This window comes from Poecilia reticulata, linkage group LG7 (genome assembly GCF_000633615.1).
Source record: "Poecilia reticulata strain Guanapo linkage group LG7, Guppy_female_1.0+MT, whole genome shotgun sequence".
In the NCBI taxonomy this organism is placed as follows: Eukaryota; Metazoa; Chordata; class Actinopteri; order Cyprinodontiformes; family Poeciliidae; genus Poecilia; species Poecilia reticulata.
In genome coordinates, this window is record NC_024337.1 from 27,656,902 (window position 1) to 27,675,004 (window position 18,103).

The 18,103-nt window shown below is 37.0% G+C and overlaps 2 protein-coding genes across 5 annotated transcripts in view; both read right to left on the bottom strand.

Moving 5' to 3' along the window:
- Positions 1-332: 332 nt before the first annotated feature.
- Positions 333-11,190, bottom strand: phf8 (PHD finger protein 8). The gene is made up of 22 exons (XM_008413610.2): positions 10,884-11,190; positions 10,024-10,293; positions 9,772-9,857; positions 8,932-9,058; positions 8,647-8,807; positions 8,174-8,315; positions 7,908-8,094; positions 7,647-7,809; positions 7,335-7,422; positions 6,329-6,435; positions 6,139-6,230; positions 5,764-5,853; positions 5,387-5,668; positions 5,214-5,296; positions 4,950-5,119; positions 4,777-4,862; positions 3,736-3,857; positions 2,949-3,280; positions 2,747-2,842; positions 2,554-2,663; positions 2,097-2,457; positions 333-1,988 (listed from the first exon to the last, which is right to left on the bottom strand). Exons 2-22 carry the CDS (start codon positions 10,119-10,121, stop codon positions 1,900-1,902), a joined length of 3,072 nt encoding a protein of 1,023 aa, XP_008411832.1. The 5' UTR covers positions 10,122-10,293; positions 10,884-11,190; the 3' UTR covers positions 333-1,899.
- A 1,441-nt stretch (positions 11,191-12,631) lies between these two features.
- The window catches only part of wnk3 (WNK lysine deficient protein kinase 3), a 40,853-nt gene continuing 35,381 nt past the window's right edge, over positions 12,632-18,103 (bottom strand). For all 4 annotated transcript variants that reach the window (XM_008413609.2, XM_008413605.2, XM_008413606.2 and 1 more), the window contains 4 exons: positions 17,861-18,096; positions 17,701-17,772; positions 17,246-17,403; positions 12,632-16,788 (listed from right to left, as the gene is read on the bottom strand). In XM_008413609.2, coding sequence (XP_008411831.1) covers positions 16,249-16,788; positions 17,246-17,403; positions 17,701-17,772; positions 17,861-18,096 — 1,006 coding nt within the window. In that variant the 3' untranslated portion in view covers positions 12,632-16,248. The remainder of the gene's footprint in view (positions 16,789-17,245; positions 17,404-17,700; positions 17,773-17,860; positions 18,097-18,103) is intronic.

The window sequence follows — 18,103 nt, forward strand, 5'->3', positions numbered from 1 at the left end:
ATCACAACACAATAATTTTAGACTTTCAAATAATTAATCTCATCTAAACTTTAGATGTTTTTTGTATGTTATGAGGATTTCATTTTTTAAACCAGATATAGAATTTATTAAACATGAAAATAAAACATGGCAAAGTACTTTTTTCATTTTAAAACACAAAGTTGCTTTTCAATTTAATATTTGCACCTGCCTCAAAAAACAACCTGCAGTTCTTTGCTACCTTCTTTATTTTGTTTCCCACAAACTCTTTTAGTAGAGAAGTGGCAAAGTGGTAACAAATGCTGCAATCTTAACAGGACAAATAATAAAAATGAACTGTCATGAAACAGTGGTTTTATGAGTAGATGTGTTTATTACAACAAAATATTTATTGTGTATAGCAGAAAAATACCTAAATCCCTTTTTTTGTCAAATGTCAGGAAAACAGAAATTTCCAGTAGGCGTAAGAATAGTGAACAAAAAACTGTTGATGTACCAAAAAAATAAAAATAAATCAAACATTGGTCTTTTTCTTTTTTTGTTTTGAGTAAAAGTGTGCCTGAAATAAATTGTGAAAATGAACTTTGATCTTGTCCAGGTCATATTAAAACAATGAGAAATAAAAGACACAGCACTCACAGAGGGAATATAAACAATATAAAACTAAATGGATGAATTTTTATCAAGAGCATCGTTTTAAGCACAGATCTAATATTACACTAACAAGACAACATGAACATAATGACAGTTAATGCATACAAATATAAAAAAGAACTATCATGTTTCCCCAACAATGCATCATGTACAAGTTGTTACGAAAAATTTGAAAGTTTTCGAACTACAAAAGAACTTAAATTACAACATATATTTACATATAATTCATATCCTGCACCTTCACAATATTTTTACTCTTAAATCTACACCTCCAACATCTTATGACAAGTACATTCTGTGAAAACATCTCTACATCCGACCAAAGAAAGCTGCCAAAACTTGGTGCGCAAACTACGGCAACATGCAGGAAGCTACTCTCTTTTTTTTGTTTATTTTTTAATTTAGCTATATAAATTACAAATCATACAAATATTTACATTGTCAAATTTAAATCTAAAATAAAAAAGCTAAAAGAGCAGTGGAAAGTATTTTTTTCTACACATTTTAAGGATATTTAACATAATCATACTGAATCAAAAGAAAAAAGAAAAAAAAAGTGACAAAAACATGCTACATTAAAACAGGCTAAGAAGTTAAGAAATTCTGCCTTGGTTAATAAATAAAAGAATAAATAAAATTAAATGATAATATTGATAGAACGGGGATCGGTGAGAACTTTTGAGATGATGTTAAGAGCTTCAAAATTATAACATGTATCATTGTGGGACTGTTTGAACAGAGGGTTTTGTATGTTTTGCAGAGTGGAAAAAAAGGGAATTGCTTACAAATAAAATTGCGATAAAACAGCTAAATACAACTCTAAAACTACAAACTGTTTAAATGAACTTTCCCTTTTAAAAATCTTGCCTAAATACAACCCGTAAATATAACTAACGAGAAAACAACCTCCTTTTGGAAAATGTATGAAAAATCAGTGTAAACTTGCCTTCAAATTATTAGAAAAAAATTCCTATTGTCAGTATCAAATATGTGGCTGTAAAAATAATCTACCACATAAAGAGTGCTTCCAGCACATTACAGTGATTTCACTTCAAATCAGACATGCCTCTGGAAATACCTTGACGCAGATATAGGTAAGTGGAGTCGGGCAGAAAACTGGTGAAGGGCAAGATATGACGACGGCTGATAACGAGTGGAAACAGTTAAGAGTACAAAATATAGATAACTATCTCGAGTTTCTTCAGACCAACTTCAGAGGTCTTATCTTCATTCTTAATGTCGTCGGCCACAAACAACAAGCATCTCTCACAAGAGAAGTTTTCCGTTGCGGTGAATCTTTAGGATTTTTCCGAGTCTCTGTTTTGCAGTTGCAAGACCTTTCTTTGGCCGTTTACCTGCAGAAAAGCAAAAAACAAAAACCAAAGTATAAATAAATAAATATATAAAGCTAAGATGTAAGAAGTGGAAAAAACTGCAGTTAATGTGGTCATATCTGTGCCTACCTTGACCGATCCCTGTTATTCCTTGGCTGGCTAAACCTGCAGGAGATAAACCAGCATGGGAGCTGCTGTTCTGAGGTGACATGGAAGGTCGTCGCGAAGAGAGGAACACACCGGGGGCCATGGCTCCGCTGCCCCTCGGGCCCCCGGGGCCAAAAGGTCCTGGCCCTGCTGTGTATTCATGGTCTAACAGACTGGCAGAGAAATAATCCATCCTCCTGTCCGGGCTGACATCTGCTGCTGACTCTGGAGCAGGTGTTGGGGAGGCGGGGGCGGGCTCTGCCTGGGCTGGGGGAGGACTGGCAACGGGAGCAGGGGGACGCTGCTTTTTAGTGTATTTCCTTTTAGCAGGTTTCTGCTGCTCCTGAATCACAAACAGAAAGAAACGTGACTCTTTATCTTGTCAATGCTGTCCAATACGGCACTTTTGTGAACGTGACATCTTTCTTTAACAACTCACTTGTTGTGCCAACTTGGCAGCAGCTGCAGCAAGCCCGGTTTCTACAGAAGCGACTCTGGCCCCTTCCCTGGCTGGTCGATCTTGTTTAGGAAGTGTGGGCATCACCCTTGCTGTAAGTAAAAGCAACTCGTCAGACATTTACCAGCTCAGAAGAAAATCGGACTGGCACCTCGGCCATTTTAAAAGGAGATACCTTTAGGGCTCCAGGGTGTGTCATCCCAGTTCTTTTTCCTTTTCATCTTCGTCTTGTTAACGTGATCTTCCTCGTCAGACTCCAAAGAAGGGTAAACTTAAAGAGAATTAACATGTCTTAACTTCGACTAAACACGGAACACTTTCATGCTTTGATCAGCGTATATAAATGAGCAGCGGAGACAACGCATTATGGTGCTCACCATAATCTGAATCCTTAAAACAAGTCCCCAGGGTTTCTTGCTCATCTGGACTGTCTTCATCGCTGATGTGACGGGCCGGCCTTTTGATCGTCCTTTTACCAGGCCGCTGAATCACTGCTTTTTTCTCAGGATTTGCAGTCTTCTTGATTCCCCCCGTCACCCACACAGTTCTCCCGCCCTTTTCCTTGACGGCTGCCAATCCCTCCGTCAAACCTCCAGAGATTGATAAGGGAGAGGAAGAGGAAGAAGAGGAGGACGAGGAAGGAGGATTGGCCATGGAGAGCATGCCCTGGATGGCGTCCCGGGTGCTGGGTGAGGCTGGTGCTTCCTCACTGAATAGAAAGCAGAAAGAAACATCATCAATAGCAGGTGGAGCACCATAAATAAAAATAAAAAATACTAAAGTATATTAAGTGCAATACTATATGATAGTATTGCATTTTTGTATTAAAATTTTTTTCTAATAAGCAATATTCTAATATCTATCCATCTGATACTTACCATTTCCTAAAGTACAATATAAAAAACCCACCTCGTGTACATTAATTTTTCAAAATTCCATGTAATTTCTGAACTATGATCAAAAAAAGCATAAATTAAAAATTCGCTTCCTTTTCATAGCAAAAATATTACTCTTTAACAAAAACAACCTTACACATTTTTAGACTATATAAAAAAATTCTAAAACTGTCTAAAAATAATCATAAAAAAAAGGTTATCTAGATTCAAGCTGAAAATGTCCATGACACCAATTTTAATAAACCAATCAAAGATCAAGTCAACAAACCTGAGAGCTGCAGAGTCTAATCCTGCCACCTGCTTGCTGGCCTTCAGTAAGTCAAGGATGCCCCCTGCACCACCTTTCACCCCGTGAGCTGCCAGCGTCTCTTCATCGGTGGTGTAGTCCTCCTGAATGAAAACACGCAATGAGAACACTGCCATTAATAGGAAAAAAAAAAGAAGAAATTAACAGCAACATGTAATACTGTCGGTGTAAGCAGAAATTCAGGTAAAAATAATTTTTCTTTTAAAATTTAAACTTCCCTTTAGGATCAATAAAGAATTTTTGAATTAAAAACAGACTATTAAAAGCATTGTATAGGTGAAAAGATCAATTATTTTGTCTAATAACTAGCCAATAAAAATTCAGCTCAAAGAGGACAAAATAGTAAACTTGTGATAAACCAGCTAATTACAAACCAGCTAATTACAATAAATTAAAGTTTTAGGATTTCTTCAAAATGTAACAACTCTAAGCCAAACTATTTCTATATTAAAGTCTAAACTTAATATAGTGTAGATTTTTTTTCTGTAATGCAATAATAATAATAATACAATAAATAAATAAAATAAAAAGATGAGAATAAAAATCTATTCATCTTCTACCTTTTTAATGAGATACTGGAGAAATTCAACCAGTTTTTTTTCCAAATGTATGAAGCATAAAAGTAAGAGCTCTACCTCCCTCCAGATGTTGATGTGCATTATAGATGGGAGAAATGTATGCTTTTATTTAGCTATCAATATAAAATTGAGCTGTATGAAAATATTTTCCATTGCAAAAACAAGAAGAATCAAATATAATCGATGGCATTATTGTAACAGTAATAATCAATATGCTATATTACTTAATTAACAGAAGAAATAACTGTTGATTTGATTTTCTGTGTAACTTTGTACATTTTTGGCTTCATGTTTATGTAATTGCTGTGATAGTATTTTTTTTAGCTCATGGTTATAATATGAAAATCTCTGTTTGGTACATCTCTAATCACAATGGGTGTATCTGTAAAAAAATAAATAAATAAAAATGCCCTAAAAATCTCACCTCGATGTCAAAGTCTACCTCTCCTGGCTCCCTGATGCGATTAGGGTCAGAACAAGGTTTGGCTCTGGGCAGCTTCCTTGGTAAACCTGAAAGGACATTTCTGCTCTGTTAGTCTACATTTCTTTGAAACCTCAAAACTGAATTGTTTGGTTTGTTCTCAAGCGAATACTTGCCACTTAGTTTCTTTTTCTTGTTTGGTCCAGCAGGCTTGCGTCGAGGTGGAGGAGTCTCATCAATCTGCAACTCATCCTCAGACTCCAGGTCTGAAAGACTGGATCCCTCTGTGGCTAGGTGTTTGTACCTCGCAGCACTTCCTGCACCATTACTGCTGCCATCTTTCTTACTAAGTAATTAAAGAAATAAAAGGCATAAAAAATGAAATAAAAATTCAGAATGTACAAAATCTTTAACACCTAAAGGAGAGTATTAACGCTCACCCTTGGATTTTGCCATTTGTCAAGACAAGCTTAAGTTTGTTTTTATTTATCTTCCCTTCAAACTCCTCCAATGGCAGCTCCAGCTGTGACAAAAATAAATCAGAAACAACCAGGAAAACCTTTAGAAACATAAACATTTAAGAGCTACAACAAATAGGAGAAAAAGTACACACCTTGTTCTTGTGCTTGGATTTGCCAGGTTGGAATTTCTTTAGGGTATGTTTGGCATGGATCTCAATGAGCTCGAGTTCTCCTGCTTCTGCCTTAAGGAGCCCTTTCTGACTTTTCTTTTTGGTTCCTGTGGGCCCAAACCCTCCCAGCACCTCCTTAGGCTTGGGCCCTTTCTTTTTTCCAGGGGGGCGTCCGGAGTTCTGGGCGGCGCTCAGCGGGGCTTTGGAGAGTGGAGCACCAGGAAACTGAGGTCCTGTTCGACCAATGTTCTGCTGAAATATATCCTGATGAGAAAAAGGTCAGTTTATTACTAAATATTAAAAAAGTATGTGAATTATATTTTTAAATACAAATATAGAATAAAAAATAAAAAAATCACCTCAACCAGACGGATCTCCTTTGCGAGGTCTTTTATCAATGTTTGAATGTTGATGGTCTCTGGTATCTCCATTTCATGCTCAGCTAAGGCCTGAGTGCAGAATATCATCATCAATAATCTTATACAATATTTGATCAGAGGATTTCAGGTCAATTTGAAGATAAAATTTGAACAAGCCTCTCCGAAAAACTTTGGACTAATGACTGTCAGAACTGAACACAAAAAAACAAATTAATCATTTTAAAGAACGTTTGTCACTCAAACTAATTTAGGTCTATATTTACTTAAAGACAGTAAACTAACATCAGTATTACTAGTGATATTCTTATCTGCTAACTTTAGGAATCTATGCAAAAACTATGAGTGTAATTCTACCTCTTTGCGAGTCCAGGTGCGGAAAGCATTGTTCAGGGCCTTCGCTCCATGAACAAGATAGCTGGCAGGGTGTCTGCGATTTTCTCTCAATCCTGTTGGAAAGACACACAAAGTTACACCACTAGAGAAATTGACATAAAAAAACAAAAAACAAACTTAAAGTGACTAAATACGTATTGAAACTTCTCACCTCTAAAGATATCAAGAAGGTGCTTCCCAACATACCAACACACCGTCTCAAAGTTGGGGAATTTGAACAAGTCGGCTGTGCTCAGTCTCTTCTCTATTTCGTATGCCCTAAAATGACCGAAAGCATACATGTTGGACATCTGTGGTTATTGCAGTAATACCGCTGTGTAGATAATTAGCTGGCCTTGTTTAAATGTTTCCAACACGTCTTATGTACTGAAACAGCAAAAATAGATCAAATTCAGTTTGCTGTGAAGTTGGCTGAAGCTGTAGGCTTCCCAAAGACGTGGCATTGACTTGGTTGATAATTAAACTGCTGCTTGCAACTAGTCCAACAGGTGGGGGAAAAAAAACAAAAACAAAAACAGGACAACTTCCTCATTCGACCTTTCGATTTAAAACTCCTAAACACTGAATCAGGTGTTTCACTAACAATTTCAGGGCGTTAACAAACAAACTCTGAAGCTTAAATCCAACTAATACAGCAATTTATTTGGCCTGTCCTGTACATGTTATTGAACTTTAATTCTTGAAGCTCCGCAGGCATTAGCCTGCGGAGCTTCAAGAATTAAAGTTCAATAATTATTGTGTTGTTGCTACCAACTGAAATACAGTTAAATCCAGATTTTCACACAAATAATTTAAAAATGAAAGTATTTTCTGGCATAAAAAGGCAGCTAAAACTATTCCTGCTTAAGGTCAGTTAGAATTATTAAAATGACTTGCGTTCGCTAAAAGTCAGTAACAATCAAAAATAAAATCCCCTTCAAGTCTAAAATTAAATTTATTTTCTTAGAATTCAGCAGAATGCCATGTTAAGCTGTAGAGTTAAATGTTTTGAATCTCCTTCTGCAAACTTTGTCGCCCATTCCTCCTGACAGAACTGTGTCAAGTTTGTAGGTCTTGGTCAGACTGAATTAAAGGAAGTTCTAAAAATATAACTTTTTATCTGAGACAAAAGTCCCAAAAATTAATATACAGTACTGAAKWRWMRKWRGCAAACTGACCGAAGCTGCATGTCAATGTTGAGACTGTGTAGAAAGTTTCCCCCAAAGGCCAAGCAGTCTACAGGAGTCAGCACAGCATGAATCCATCCTGCAAAATAGACACTATTAATGTTTACTGATCTAAACTTAGCCCACATTAAGTCACATAGGTTTATAAATTGGCTGCTCATCATTTTAGCTGCATACAGGATAGACACAGTTAAGTACAAAAGTGGTTCTCAGCAGACATGAATCACATTAAGTATAGAATATTTGACTGCAATGCAAAAACCCTTTTCTGATACATAACAAAAAACATGTATCCATTAATACCTGTAGGTATGAACAGTGTGTTTCCTTGCTTGACAGAACACTTGTAACACATGTCAACCTGATCCCCAAAGAACATCTCATTCTGGTTAGATGAGGAACTCCAGCGCTCAAAAAGTGCCAGGTTGGCTGGGGTGGGAGAAATTAGGTAGAAGATTTTCTCGCCCTGAGTGAAAAATGAAAAGAATGTTTGTTTCGTTATATACATGTCACACAAAAAAGAGGATAAACTTCCCAAAAACACATAAAAATATGTCATCTCACCCTCAGGACATGGTACCATACTGAAGTGCCACCAAAGTCAATGTGAAAGTCTGTGTAGCTGTCCTTGACTCCCATCAGACAGTATTTCTGCACATTTGGCCGTTCAAAAACAGACTCTTCAGGCCAGAGGTTCTCCACCCATGAAAGTTTTCTCACAATCTTGGGAGTCTCCACCAAATTTGAGAGCCTATATCAATTTCCAAACATATCAATTAAAGGATAGCCAATAAAACCAGGTACTCTAATTTGCCACTTCTTGCTGGTACCTAGTTTCAGAGAACTCCAGGCTGATCACATTGAGTACTCTGTCCCTATTGGTGCTGTTGTAGTATTCAACAAAGTCTCCCAGCCGCATCTTCAGGTCGCATTGACGAGACACATCGATAACATCGATCTCTTTATCTGCACCTGCGATTTAACAGATTTTAGAGCACTTAGAATGAGGAACCGAAGGCAACACTCCAGAAGAACAAAAACATGATTTCTCTGGCCAACTACTGTTCTGACAACTACTGACTACTTTCAAAACTATTTCAAAAATGTGTTGACTGGTAAAAACTGCATTTTCATCATACTCCTTGAGCTTCCATCATGATTGCACACTCAATATTACAACAACGTCTGACTCATTTGAAGCAAAAATTAAAAGAGCAGATGGGTGACCAGAGAGTTTTGTATGTAAAAAATCTGAAGAGATTTAAGAATGTAGTGCTGTGCCTAAATTTTGCAAAAAATGTACCAATGTGGTGCTCCACGTCCGAGACGCTGAATGAGGACGGAGGAAGGGTCATGCCTAAGCCATCCCGCCTCAACACCATGACCGGGACGCTGAAAGAATGCTCTTCCAGAAAGTCGACCGTCAGCTGGGCTCCTGACGGTTTCAGCAAGATTTCATCAGCACTGCGAACACAGCAGAGCACAGGAAAACTGAATATTTCAACATTTCACTACACAACGATACTTCGTAAGTAAAGGAGCAAATACATAAATGAATAAATAAATAAATACCAGACAAAGATCTTACTTTGGGAACGTTCTGCTACGAAGCTCCCTGACAAACTGTGGGCTCCCCGTCTTTACAGGTTTACTGGGATCTCTTGCTACGCCTGTATTTCCATCTGTTTGCTTATTGCCGCCACGTCGTTTGCGCACTAAAAAAAAAAAAAGTAGCAAAAATGATTATTCGGTGTACAACGTCAAACAATATTAACAGATCTCAGAGACATGTGTTAAACATAAGGAATGGGCTGATATGATAATCTCTGAGTAGATACAGGATATCATGATTTGATAGGACGTCTAGAAGAAAGTTGGAGAAAGGAAGAAAAAGCGCATTACAGTTCACGTCTTTTACAATATTATTAACAGCAACATATTTCCATAGGCAATATTGCTTACTCCAGACTCCCCACAGTGGCTTGGAACAATTATACTTAGTGAAACAAATTTGCAGTTGTATTTGCAGCATTTCACCTTTTGATTCTTTCCTATGACTGAAGAATTTTTGGTTTGCATTTGTTTTATTGACTGTATGTTTTTGCTTCCATTTTCTGTGTTTGCAGCATTTTTCTAAACCCTTTGTTTTATTTTTGGGGGGGTTTGTGAGTTTTGGAGTGTGCATCATACATCTCGATTAGCTGTTTGCTGCCTTTCTGCACCTGTCGACCACTCACTGTATGGTACACCTAGATACCCATACAGGTATATCAAAAGTCAATTGAAAAATTGGCACATAAAATTGTGGCAATTTGATACCAAGTTAAATGAATACACATGCAGTCCAGCTCTTTTCTAGGTGCACTTCCTGCTCCATTTATATATATTTTTTACAATTACCTCCAATAAAAGAATGAAAGAAACTTACTGACAGAAGGTCCATGGGTGACCTGACAATTAGGGCAGTGATACTGGTCAATCTCAGCTGCCTTGTCCTCTTCTACACCGACACAGCTGGACAGGAAACAAGAACAGAAACAAAGTTGAATGGCTAAATTAACTGAGTTCAATTATTCTTTTTTTTTTTTTAGACATGACTCAATGTAGAAAACACTTCACGAAACAACACATTTTGAATACTCAAACTTGTGGATTAATATCACCAACAAAAAACCCTTACCTTCCATGAAACCAGTCTTGACAGATGTCGCATTCAATCATGAAGCGTGTCACATCATAGGGCAGGCGACACAAGCAATACACTGGCACTGACGCCATATTAAATCTGTGTTTGCAAAAATGCTTTTTAATAAAAAATATATATATAATGCAAACAGTAGAAGCTATTTGATAAAATAGGGGTTGCGACGGGAAAGAACTCTAGCTGTGTCACTTCATTTCCAGACCTCTGTTACCGACAGTCATGTTTAGCCGGGAAAGACCTAAAAAGCTGTTAAAACAAAAATGAGCAAGAAAAAAAGAATTGTCAGTAGCCGCTCATAATATGTGCAAAACTACAGAATTATGCATGCTGGTTTCTGAGAAGGGTAAAATAGTAATTCCAATTAGAAAATAATGTGCATTAGTTTAGCTAGCTTAACAACTAAACATGTTTTCATTTTTTCACAATCGGATAGCATTAAGTTGCGAATATGTTACAGTATAAAACTACTTTAAAATGTAATTACAATGAATAGATTCGCTGCCACTTATGTTGCTTCCTGAATTTACATGAATCACATTGCTTGTGGTAAGACACGATAACGTCAAAAAAAACAAACAAACTTGGTGGCAGTATGGGTAGCTAACTGTTTGTAAACACAGTCCAGAGCAATGACTTGAGAAGCGAATATGCTAACGCTAGTCCCATCAGAAAACGGTTTAGCAGAAATATTTATAAAAATCTACACATAAAAAAATCTGTTTGTTTTATTTTAACTTTTAACTGCAAAACACACGTTAAAACTAAAACGGCTATCGGGCTTGCTCTTTTCAAGCCTCCTCCACTAGCTAAGCTACCTCTAAGCGATGGCGACTCACCAACTTGCAGCTCTGCGGCAGGGCCAGGCACTGGAAAGCGGCAGTAATCTCTACGCAACTCCGGAGCTAGCTGCGGCCTTATTATGCAACGTCAATTATTCACACTTTTCTGAAATACATTTTTGTTTAACAACTGTGCAAAGCGCAAAAATATATTTAAGGTTCAGAAGTTAGCACTAGACCAAGAATTTAGAAGCTGAAGTGCCCAAAAGGTTAAAAATAACAAAAAAATGAAAGCGCCTTTAACTGCCTCAACGCCATTTCAAAGCGGATAACGTCAAACCGTTGTTCGTCGTTGTCCGCGGATGGTGGAACAATAAAGTTGTGAGCACTACAACGATTTTTGATTTTGACAAAAAAAAAAAAAAAACTAAACTAAACTAAATAAACCGCTACCACGGTAACAAAATGATGATATGTGATTAGTGTTATTTGAATTCAGTGTTTTGTATTATTTAGTCTTATTTATCTAATTAATACGATTAAATAATGCTTATTTAAGCTCTTATTATATTTTAATGACTACTGATTCCTATTAGAAAATGTGAATTGATTTTTTTAAACTACACAATTACAAACTTTTTAGAGGTCGAAAATAACAAGCTGGGTCGATTAATTTAAAATTTTATTTTTTCAAAGATTTATTAGAAAGATTTGGTGTCTGTCAGAGGAGATTCTAGCAATCAGCTTCAGTTGAGATTATTTATTTTCAACAGATAAAACAGAAAATGTAAACAGATTTTTATCCCTGATCTTTACAAAAAAAATCCACTGGGGATGGAGCGTTATGTACTAAGTTAGATTTATTGATTGGAATGATAATGAGCGACGATACAATGTATTTACAAATACTGCTCTTAAAAAAAGAAGCCAAAAAAAAAATCAACAAGGAACAACGTACTCATTAATGAATAATCCACTTCAAGATACCACGGACTTACAAAAAGCAGTGCAACTTTATAGTCGTGGGGGGGGGGGGAAATACAAAAAGTAAGAAAGTAACAACTAGACTTGGTAATTTGATCAGTGGTCTGAGAGATGTCTAAATATCTGTTCAAAACTTAATTCTGCTTTAAACCTTTTCACAACTTTGTCCCTGACCTGTTTGGTCTTTATGATGCCGTTTGTCCACTAATGTTTTAACAAAGCTCAGAGGCCTTCACAATACAGCTGAATTTATATTTTAGATTCAACACATGTGGCCTCTATTTCTAAAGTCTGGTAGGTTTAATTCAATTTATGAATATCAGATTAAGAGGAATTGAGTGCAAATGCCTCCAACATTTTTCAGCTGTTTTACTTGGGGAAATAAAACATTAAAACCATATTCTCTTTTCCCCCCACTTCAGTCACTTTGCATTGATATCAAGTACAATTCTAATAAAATACTAAGTTTGTGGTTTAAACATAAAAATAATTGTATTAAAGTCCCAGGGTATCAGGTAAAATACAATAGTCTAATGCTAAAATTTAACTGATGTCCCCAAAAGACTTGAACATTTCTGTCTATCTGTTCCAATATTTTTACAGTTTCTGTTAAAATGTCCAAAATTTCCTTCTGTTTTACTAAATGAAAAGAGCTCAATTGAAAACAATCTTCAAACCTTCATCATTGATCCTAAGCCTAGACTGACACTGCGCTGTAAAGGGGCATAAATGTCTTTGCACGACCTCAATGGCAAGTGTGTGAGTCAGAATGGCGTACTGTGAATCCACACGTACCTCTTTGAAATAAAAACATGAGGGAAAAAAGATTTTGCAATATTTATTTTTGATTAGTTACAAAACATAAATAAAATCAACAATCAAATTAGTTACAATTTACAGAGGCTTAATCATCAGCAACATAGTTTTCTGGCATTTCTCCAGATTTGATTTCCCACCAATATATGTACTTTTATCAGTCATTCATAGCCATGTTCGCTCGGGACTCCAATGATTGTTGTTGCATTACTTAGTGTATTTTAATCTACCTGGAGCACAACAGGAAAGCTGGTGTCAATTATTTTAGTACAATTCAAAGCTTTCAACGGTGAAGTAAAATGTCAGAAACTGCCAATTTTTTCTACAAATACAAGAAAACCCCCTCATCGTGCCTGACAAGGTGTTATATACCAAGTTACGGGGGCCCCTTGAAAACAGGGATGTTTTCAAATTTTTATTAACTTCAAGTTTATAATGATGAGCATACATATTTTTAATTTTTTTTTTTTTACAGTTTGTACAATCCTGTTCCAAAATACAAAAATAATCTGCATCTTTCAGATAACAATTTGGTTACACTCAAAAAGACAAAGTAGGCTTCATCGTCATGACCCAAAAAATATTGTTAGACACACGTTAGTATCAGACATCACAGCACAGTATCTCACCTTCACTAGCAGTGCTCTACATCTTTGTAAAAATGTAGGAATTCTCGAAAAGCTAAAAATACAAGAAACCTTTGAGCTTACACTCTACAGCATGTAGTTTCTCAACCACACCCTTTAGTATGAACGACTCCTCTGTAAACCATTTATTTATATCTGATTGACTTTGTGCAATCTCATGTCTTCGAAACCTTACAATCTCTCTTTAACCAATTAAACTGAACTCTGCTTTGACTACAGAGTGAGCTAATAAACACATATCCATCAATTTTAAAAACATGCCTATGGATAAATGTATCATTAAATCAACAAACTGGTAATACATCAAATGCTGATTGCAGTTGTTGTACACTTGAAATGGGCTTAAGAAAATAGGGTCCTGCAGGTTTAATTTGTTTAAGCTCCACATTTTCACTTCTGATCGACTTGAAGATCAGGACCTAAAACCAAATAGTTCACGGCTAAAATGATCAATGGCAAACAAAATGCAGCGCCTTCAAAAAGTATTCATACTCACTCACATTTTCTCACATTACAACCACAAAATTCAGTGAAGTACCCTTCTACTTTTTGCGATAGAGCAAGCAGTGTGTAGCTGTGAAGTGGAAGGAAAATAATTTTTTAAGAATATTTTTAAAATAAAAAACCTCAAGTGTGGCATGAATTTGCATAGTCCATTTTACTCTATCCTCCCTTCAATAAATTCCAGTGCAACTTATTGCTTTCAGATGTGACCTAATTAAAATCCACCTGTGTGTAACTTAATCTCAGTATAAAGATTATTAGAGGAGATTGGTGAACAAACTGCTTCATGAAGACCAAGAATAACAGCAGACGGGTCAGAGATGAAATGGTGGAGTAATTTAAAAAAACAGGGTTAGGTTATAAAATATCCGAAACAGTCCACCATTAGTCATGCACTTCACTAAGGTGTATATTAAGGGAAATTTTGGTATATTGGTAAATTGTTGAAAGAAAGTACGAGAGTAAAACTGAACTTGTGTTTAAAACGTGTGATAAATTTATAACACTCTGATCGCGGAATGAAGAATATATGAAAATGGTGGCAACAAGCTGTAGGGAAGCTTTTCATCAGCATTGAAAGGAAAGCTGGTCAGAGTTGATGGGAAAATTAAAAGGCGTTAAATATGAAGCCACCATACTTGCATGTTCATCTTCACAACAATCCGAAACATGCAACCGGAGCTGAAACAGTTTAGATCAGACAATGTTTGCATTAGAATGGCCTAAACCTAAATACAGCTGAGCACCTGGCAATACCTGCGAATCGATGTCAACAAAAACTTTTCATCACATCAAACTGAGCTTCAGTTATTTTGAGAAATTTAGTCTCCAGATACGCAAAGTCTTTCTGCAAAACCTAAGTTAATACAAAGTATTAACTTAGGTGGATTAATTCATGTGAATGCTCCACTATTTTGTAGAAAAAAACATTTGAAAAACAAACTTCCTTCCACTTCACAATCATTCACTCCTTTCTAAATAATAAAAAATCTAAATAAAATGCAGTGAAGTTTGTGGTTGTTTATGTGCAAAAATTTTCAAGGGGTATAAGCACTTTTATGTGGCTTTGCAATAACTCAATGTGTGAAGTATTCTCAACCATATTTAACAACAAACTTACAACCATTAAGACCTAATAGCTTTTATTACTTTCTGTCGTCTGAGGAGGCAAGCCTAGAACACAGGCGGAGTAAACATTTCCACACAGTGAGTGAGCACAGTGACATCTGAGAAGTTGCTTTCAAAGAAAGAAAAAGAGATGCAATTCATTTTACAAAACACAACGCAACTCTCATCACTGGCTTTCTTTTAAACAGACAAACAGTCATGCACCCACGACAACACAGTTATCAAAAGCATCACTGAAATAACTAATTCAGCATGGTTTCCCTAGTTTGTGTGACTTTGACCCTTTTCTTTGTTTTTCTCTTTAGCACGATCCCCGTTTAACTTGATATGGAGAAATCAGATTGTATCTACGACGCTATGTTTATCTTTTTAGTCTCCAAACTACACAGAGATTGTGTGTGTGTACCGCAAGTGGAAGCAGCTTCCACTCAGGTAAAATCCCACATATCATGAGGTCATGCATAATTGAGTGGAAAGTATTCAGGTATTTACTGAACACAATTTTAATGAATCAATGTATAATTTCAAACTCATATTAATGCAAAGACAAATGACATGCTGTAGGAAACACGAGAATACATACGTGTTAGATTGCATCATGGGAGATGAGAGTAGGCGCACGGGTCGACCAAGCTTAATTTAAGCATAATTTCTGTTTAATTTATCTTCATTATGTGTTGTGCTGCAAACCTAGTTTAAAAAAAAACATATAAAAATGTATCTATTGATCTGGCAATAATCACTGTATCTCTACAAAAAAAGTTGTATGCTTTTTCAGACAAATTGATTAATACAACACATGCTGATCAACTCAGATGATCATTACTAATTGCACTTTTAAACTTGATAGTTCTTTCACTGTGAGCGTTGGCTAACTGAGCCAAAAATGCTGCCACAGTAAAATTATTTGTCCTCGCCGTCTCTGCTTTCAGAGGCTCCAGGTCCAGCAGAGTTGGTTTGCAGGTAATTTTTTTTCCATCCAAGGACATCATTATCTGATATGTTCTCAAATATTCAACAAATACTGCAGCCACACTCATAGATGCACCCACCCATACATTAAAGACGTTTACACATCAACATCCAATCATCCGTAACTCCAGTGGTTGAATTTTATATTAATTTGTTTTTTTTGTGTTTTTTTTTGTTTTACAGGAGCCTCCTTTCCTCATAAGGAGAGGAGGCTAAGAACCATGCTGGAATACATATATTCACTTCACTCACAGGTTACCCACACATATAACACTTAATTATCACTCCAAAATGAATCTGATTTATGTTTCGAATCACTAGGGTATCACCATCTCTTGGAGCTTCACATTTATTTCTCAGATCTCTTGGTTTCATTTTTGCCCCAAAGGAAGAGTAGAGGTTGGGCTTGTTGGGTGAATTTTGGCACTGGAAGGTAGAGCAGCAGTCGAGCAAGATGAGGAACAGGTAGACGAGGGGGAGGAACAGGAGCAAAATACACCCCCAATAACTGCGGTGCTGTCAGTGGGTACGGCGGGCCCACCTCCATGCAGCAGCGACGTGGCCGTGGACACCGGGATTTGGATTTGGGAAGGCAGCAGCGGTTGGCTTTGAGGTGTTGGTTGGGGCAGCAGGATGGTGGGCTGCACCTGTGACTGTATGGAGGTTTGCATCCGAGGTTGTGGCATTTGCTGGCACATAGGAGACTGCTGATAGGTCATCTGCTGAAGGGGGGGAGGCTGATGGAGGTGTAAACTCTGATGCATCTGCGGTACTTGACACATGTGTGATTGCTGGGGTGGAGGAGCCGGAGAGGACAGGGTGGTCAGGGTTCCTCCACCTGTGTAAGGAGAGGAGGCTAAGGGTGCCTGGGGGTTCAGTTGGGCTGCTGGAAACCAACCTGGTCGGCCCACCTGTAATTATTACATCAATAAATACTAAGAAAAATTCATATTATTTTTGCTTCAAGTTGTCAAAAGTGTCCATATCCATTTATGTATGACACATTTTGCCACATTGCATTTTTGCAATAGTTCAACAGAAGGTAGAAAATAATAAAAGTTGATTGGAGCAAAAGGTGTGTCAACAGAGTATTCAGAAAACCTTGCATTCGTTTCCTTCCACATTAGACTTGTGTATTACATTCTATTAATTCATTAAAAAAACACTCCAATAAAATATACCAAAGTTTGTTCTGACAATGTGACAAAATGTGAGAAAGTTCACACATTATACTTCTGTCGCTACTGTAAGCAGATAACAAATAACTTAACTTTCTAAAACAAAATCATACTCCATATTGATCAAATCTATTCACATAATAATATAAAGCAAAAACCCATCTATGCATTTCATTGCGTTTAGTCATACCTCTGCAGACTGGCTCCAGCCTCCCTGTACCTGCTGGATCTGTTTGATTTGATTCAGAGATGGCTTGATTGGAGCAGGACCTACTGCCTCCTTTGTAAAATTGTCAACAAGCTTGTGCAGTTCATCAGTGAATGTGCTTTTCCTTGACGGGCTGTGATCTGTGGAAAGATGAAATGATTAATGACATCTACTACCTACATGTTGGGTTGCTTTACAGAATGTATTTTTTAAGTTTCGTGCATGGATTACATGAAAGGACAAACTGAGTGACGGATGACAGAGTATTGAAAAGCGACAGGGAGGTACATCTTTTAAACAGGGAAAATAAATAAAATCTAGAATAACACAAATTATTACAAGGTTTATTTCTTTTTTCCCATTCGTAATCAAATCGACATTTGTTCCCCCCGAAACTCATTAGTAAGTCTAGATAAACCACTAAAATTTGAACCTACCTTTTCTATCAGGCACTGCAGAGCGGAGTCTACCCTGTTCGCCACCCGAAAAACTGCTCGACTGTTGAATCCCTGGAACAGACATAGGAGCATATAGACACGTTCAGGCAACAATATACTTTTAAAAACATGGGGAAAATGTGCCTCACAGTCGCCTAACCAGAGTGTGGAACTCCATTGTTGTCCATGTGAGAGTGGGGCCGGGAGCGAAGCTTAGCTTTGGCCATCCGGGACCTGCGTGGAGAAACGACAGGCAGCGCAGCAGGAAGAGGAGGAGTTCGGCACAGAGAGGCAGGTAAACTTTGTCTTTGGTCTTTGAGAGAACGAAGCTGTCTGTAGAGCTCTTGAAGTTCTCTGTTCTGCTGGGCTTGAAGGAAAACAACCTCTCTGATGTGCCTACAAA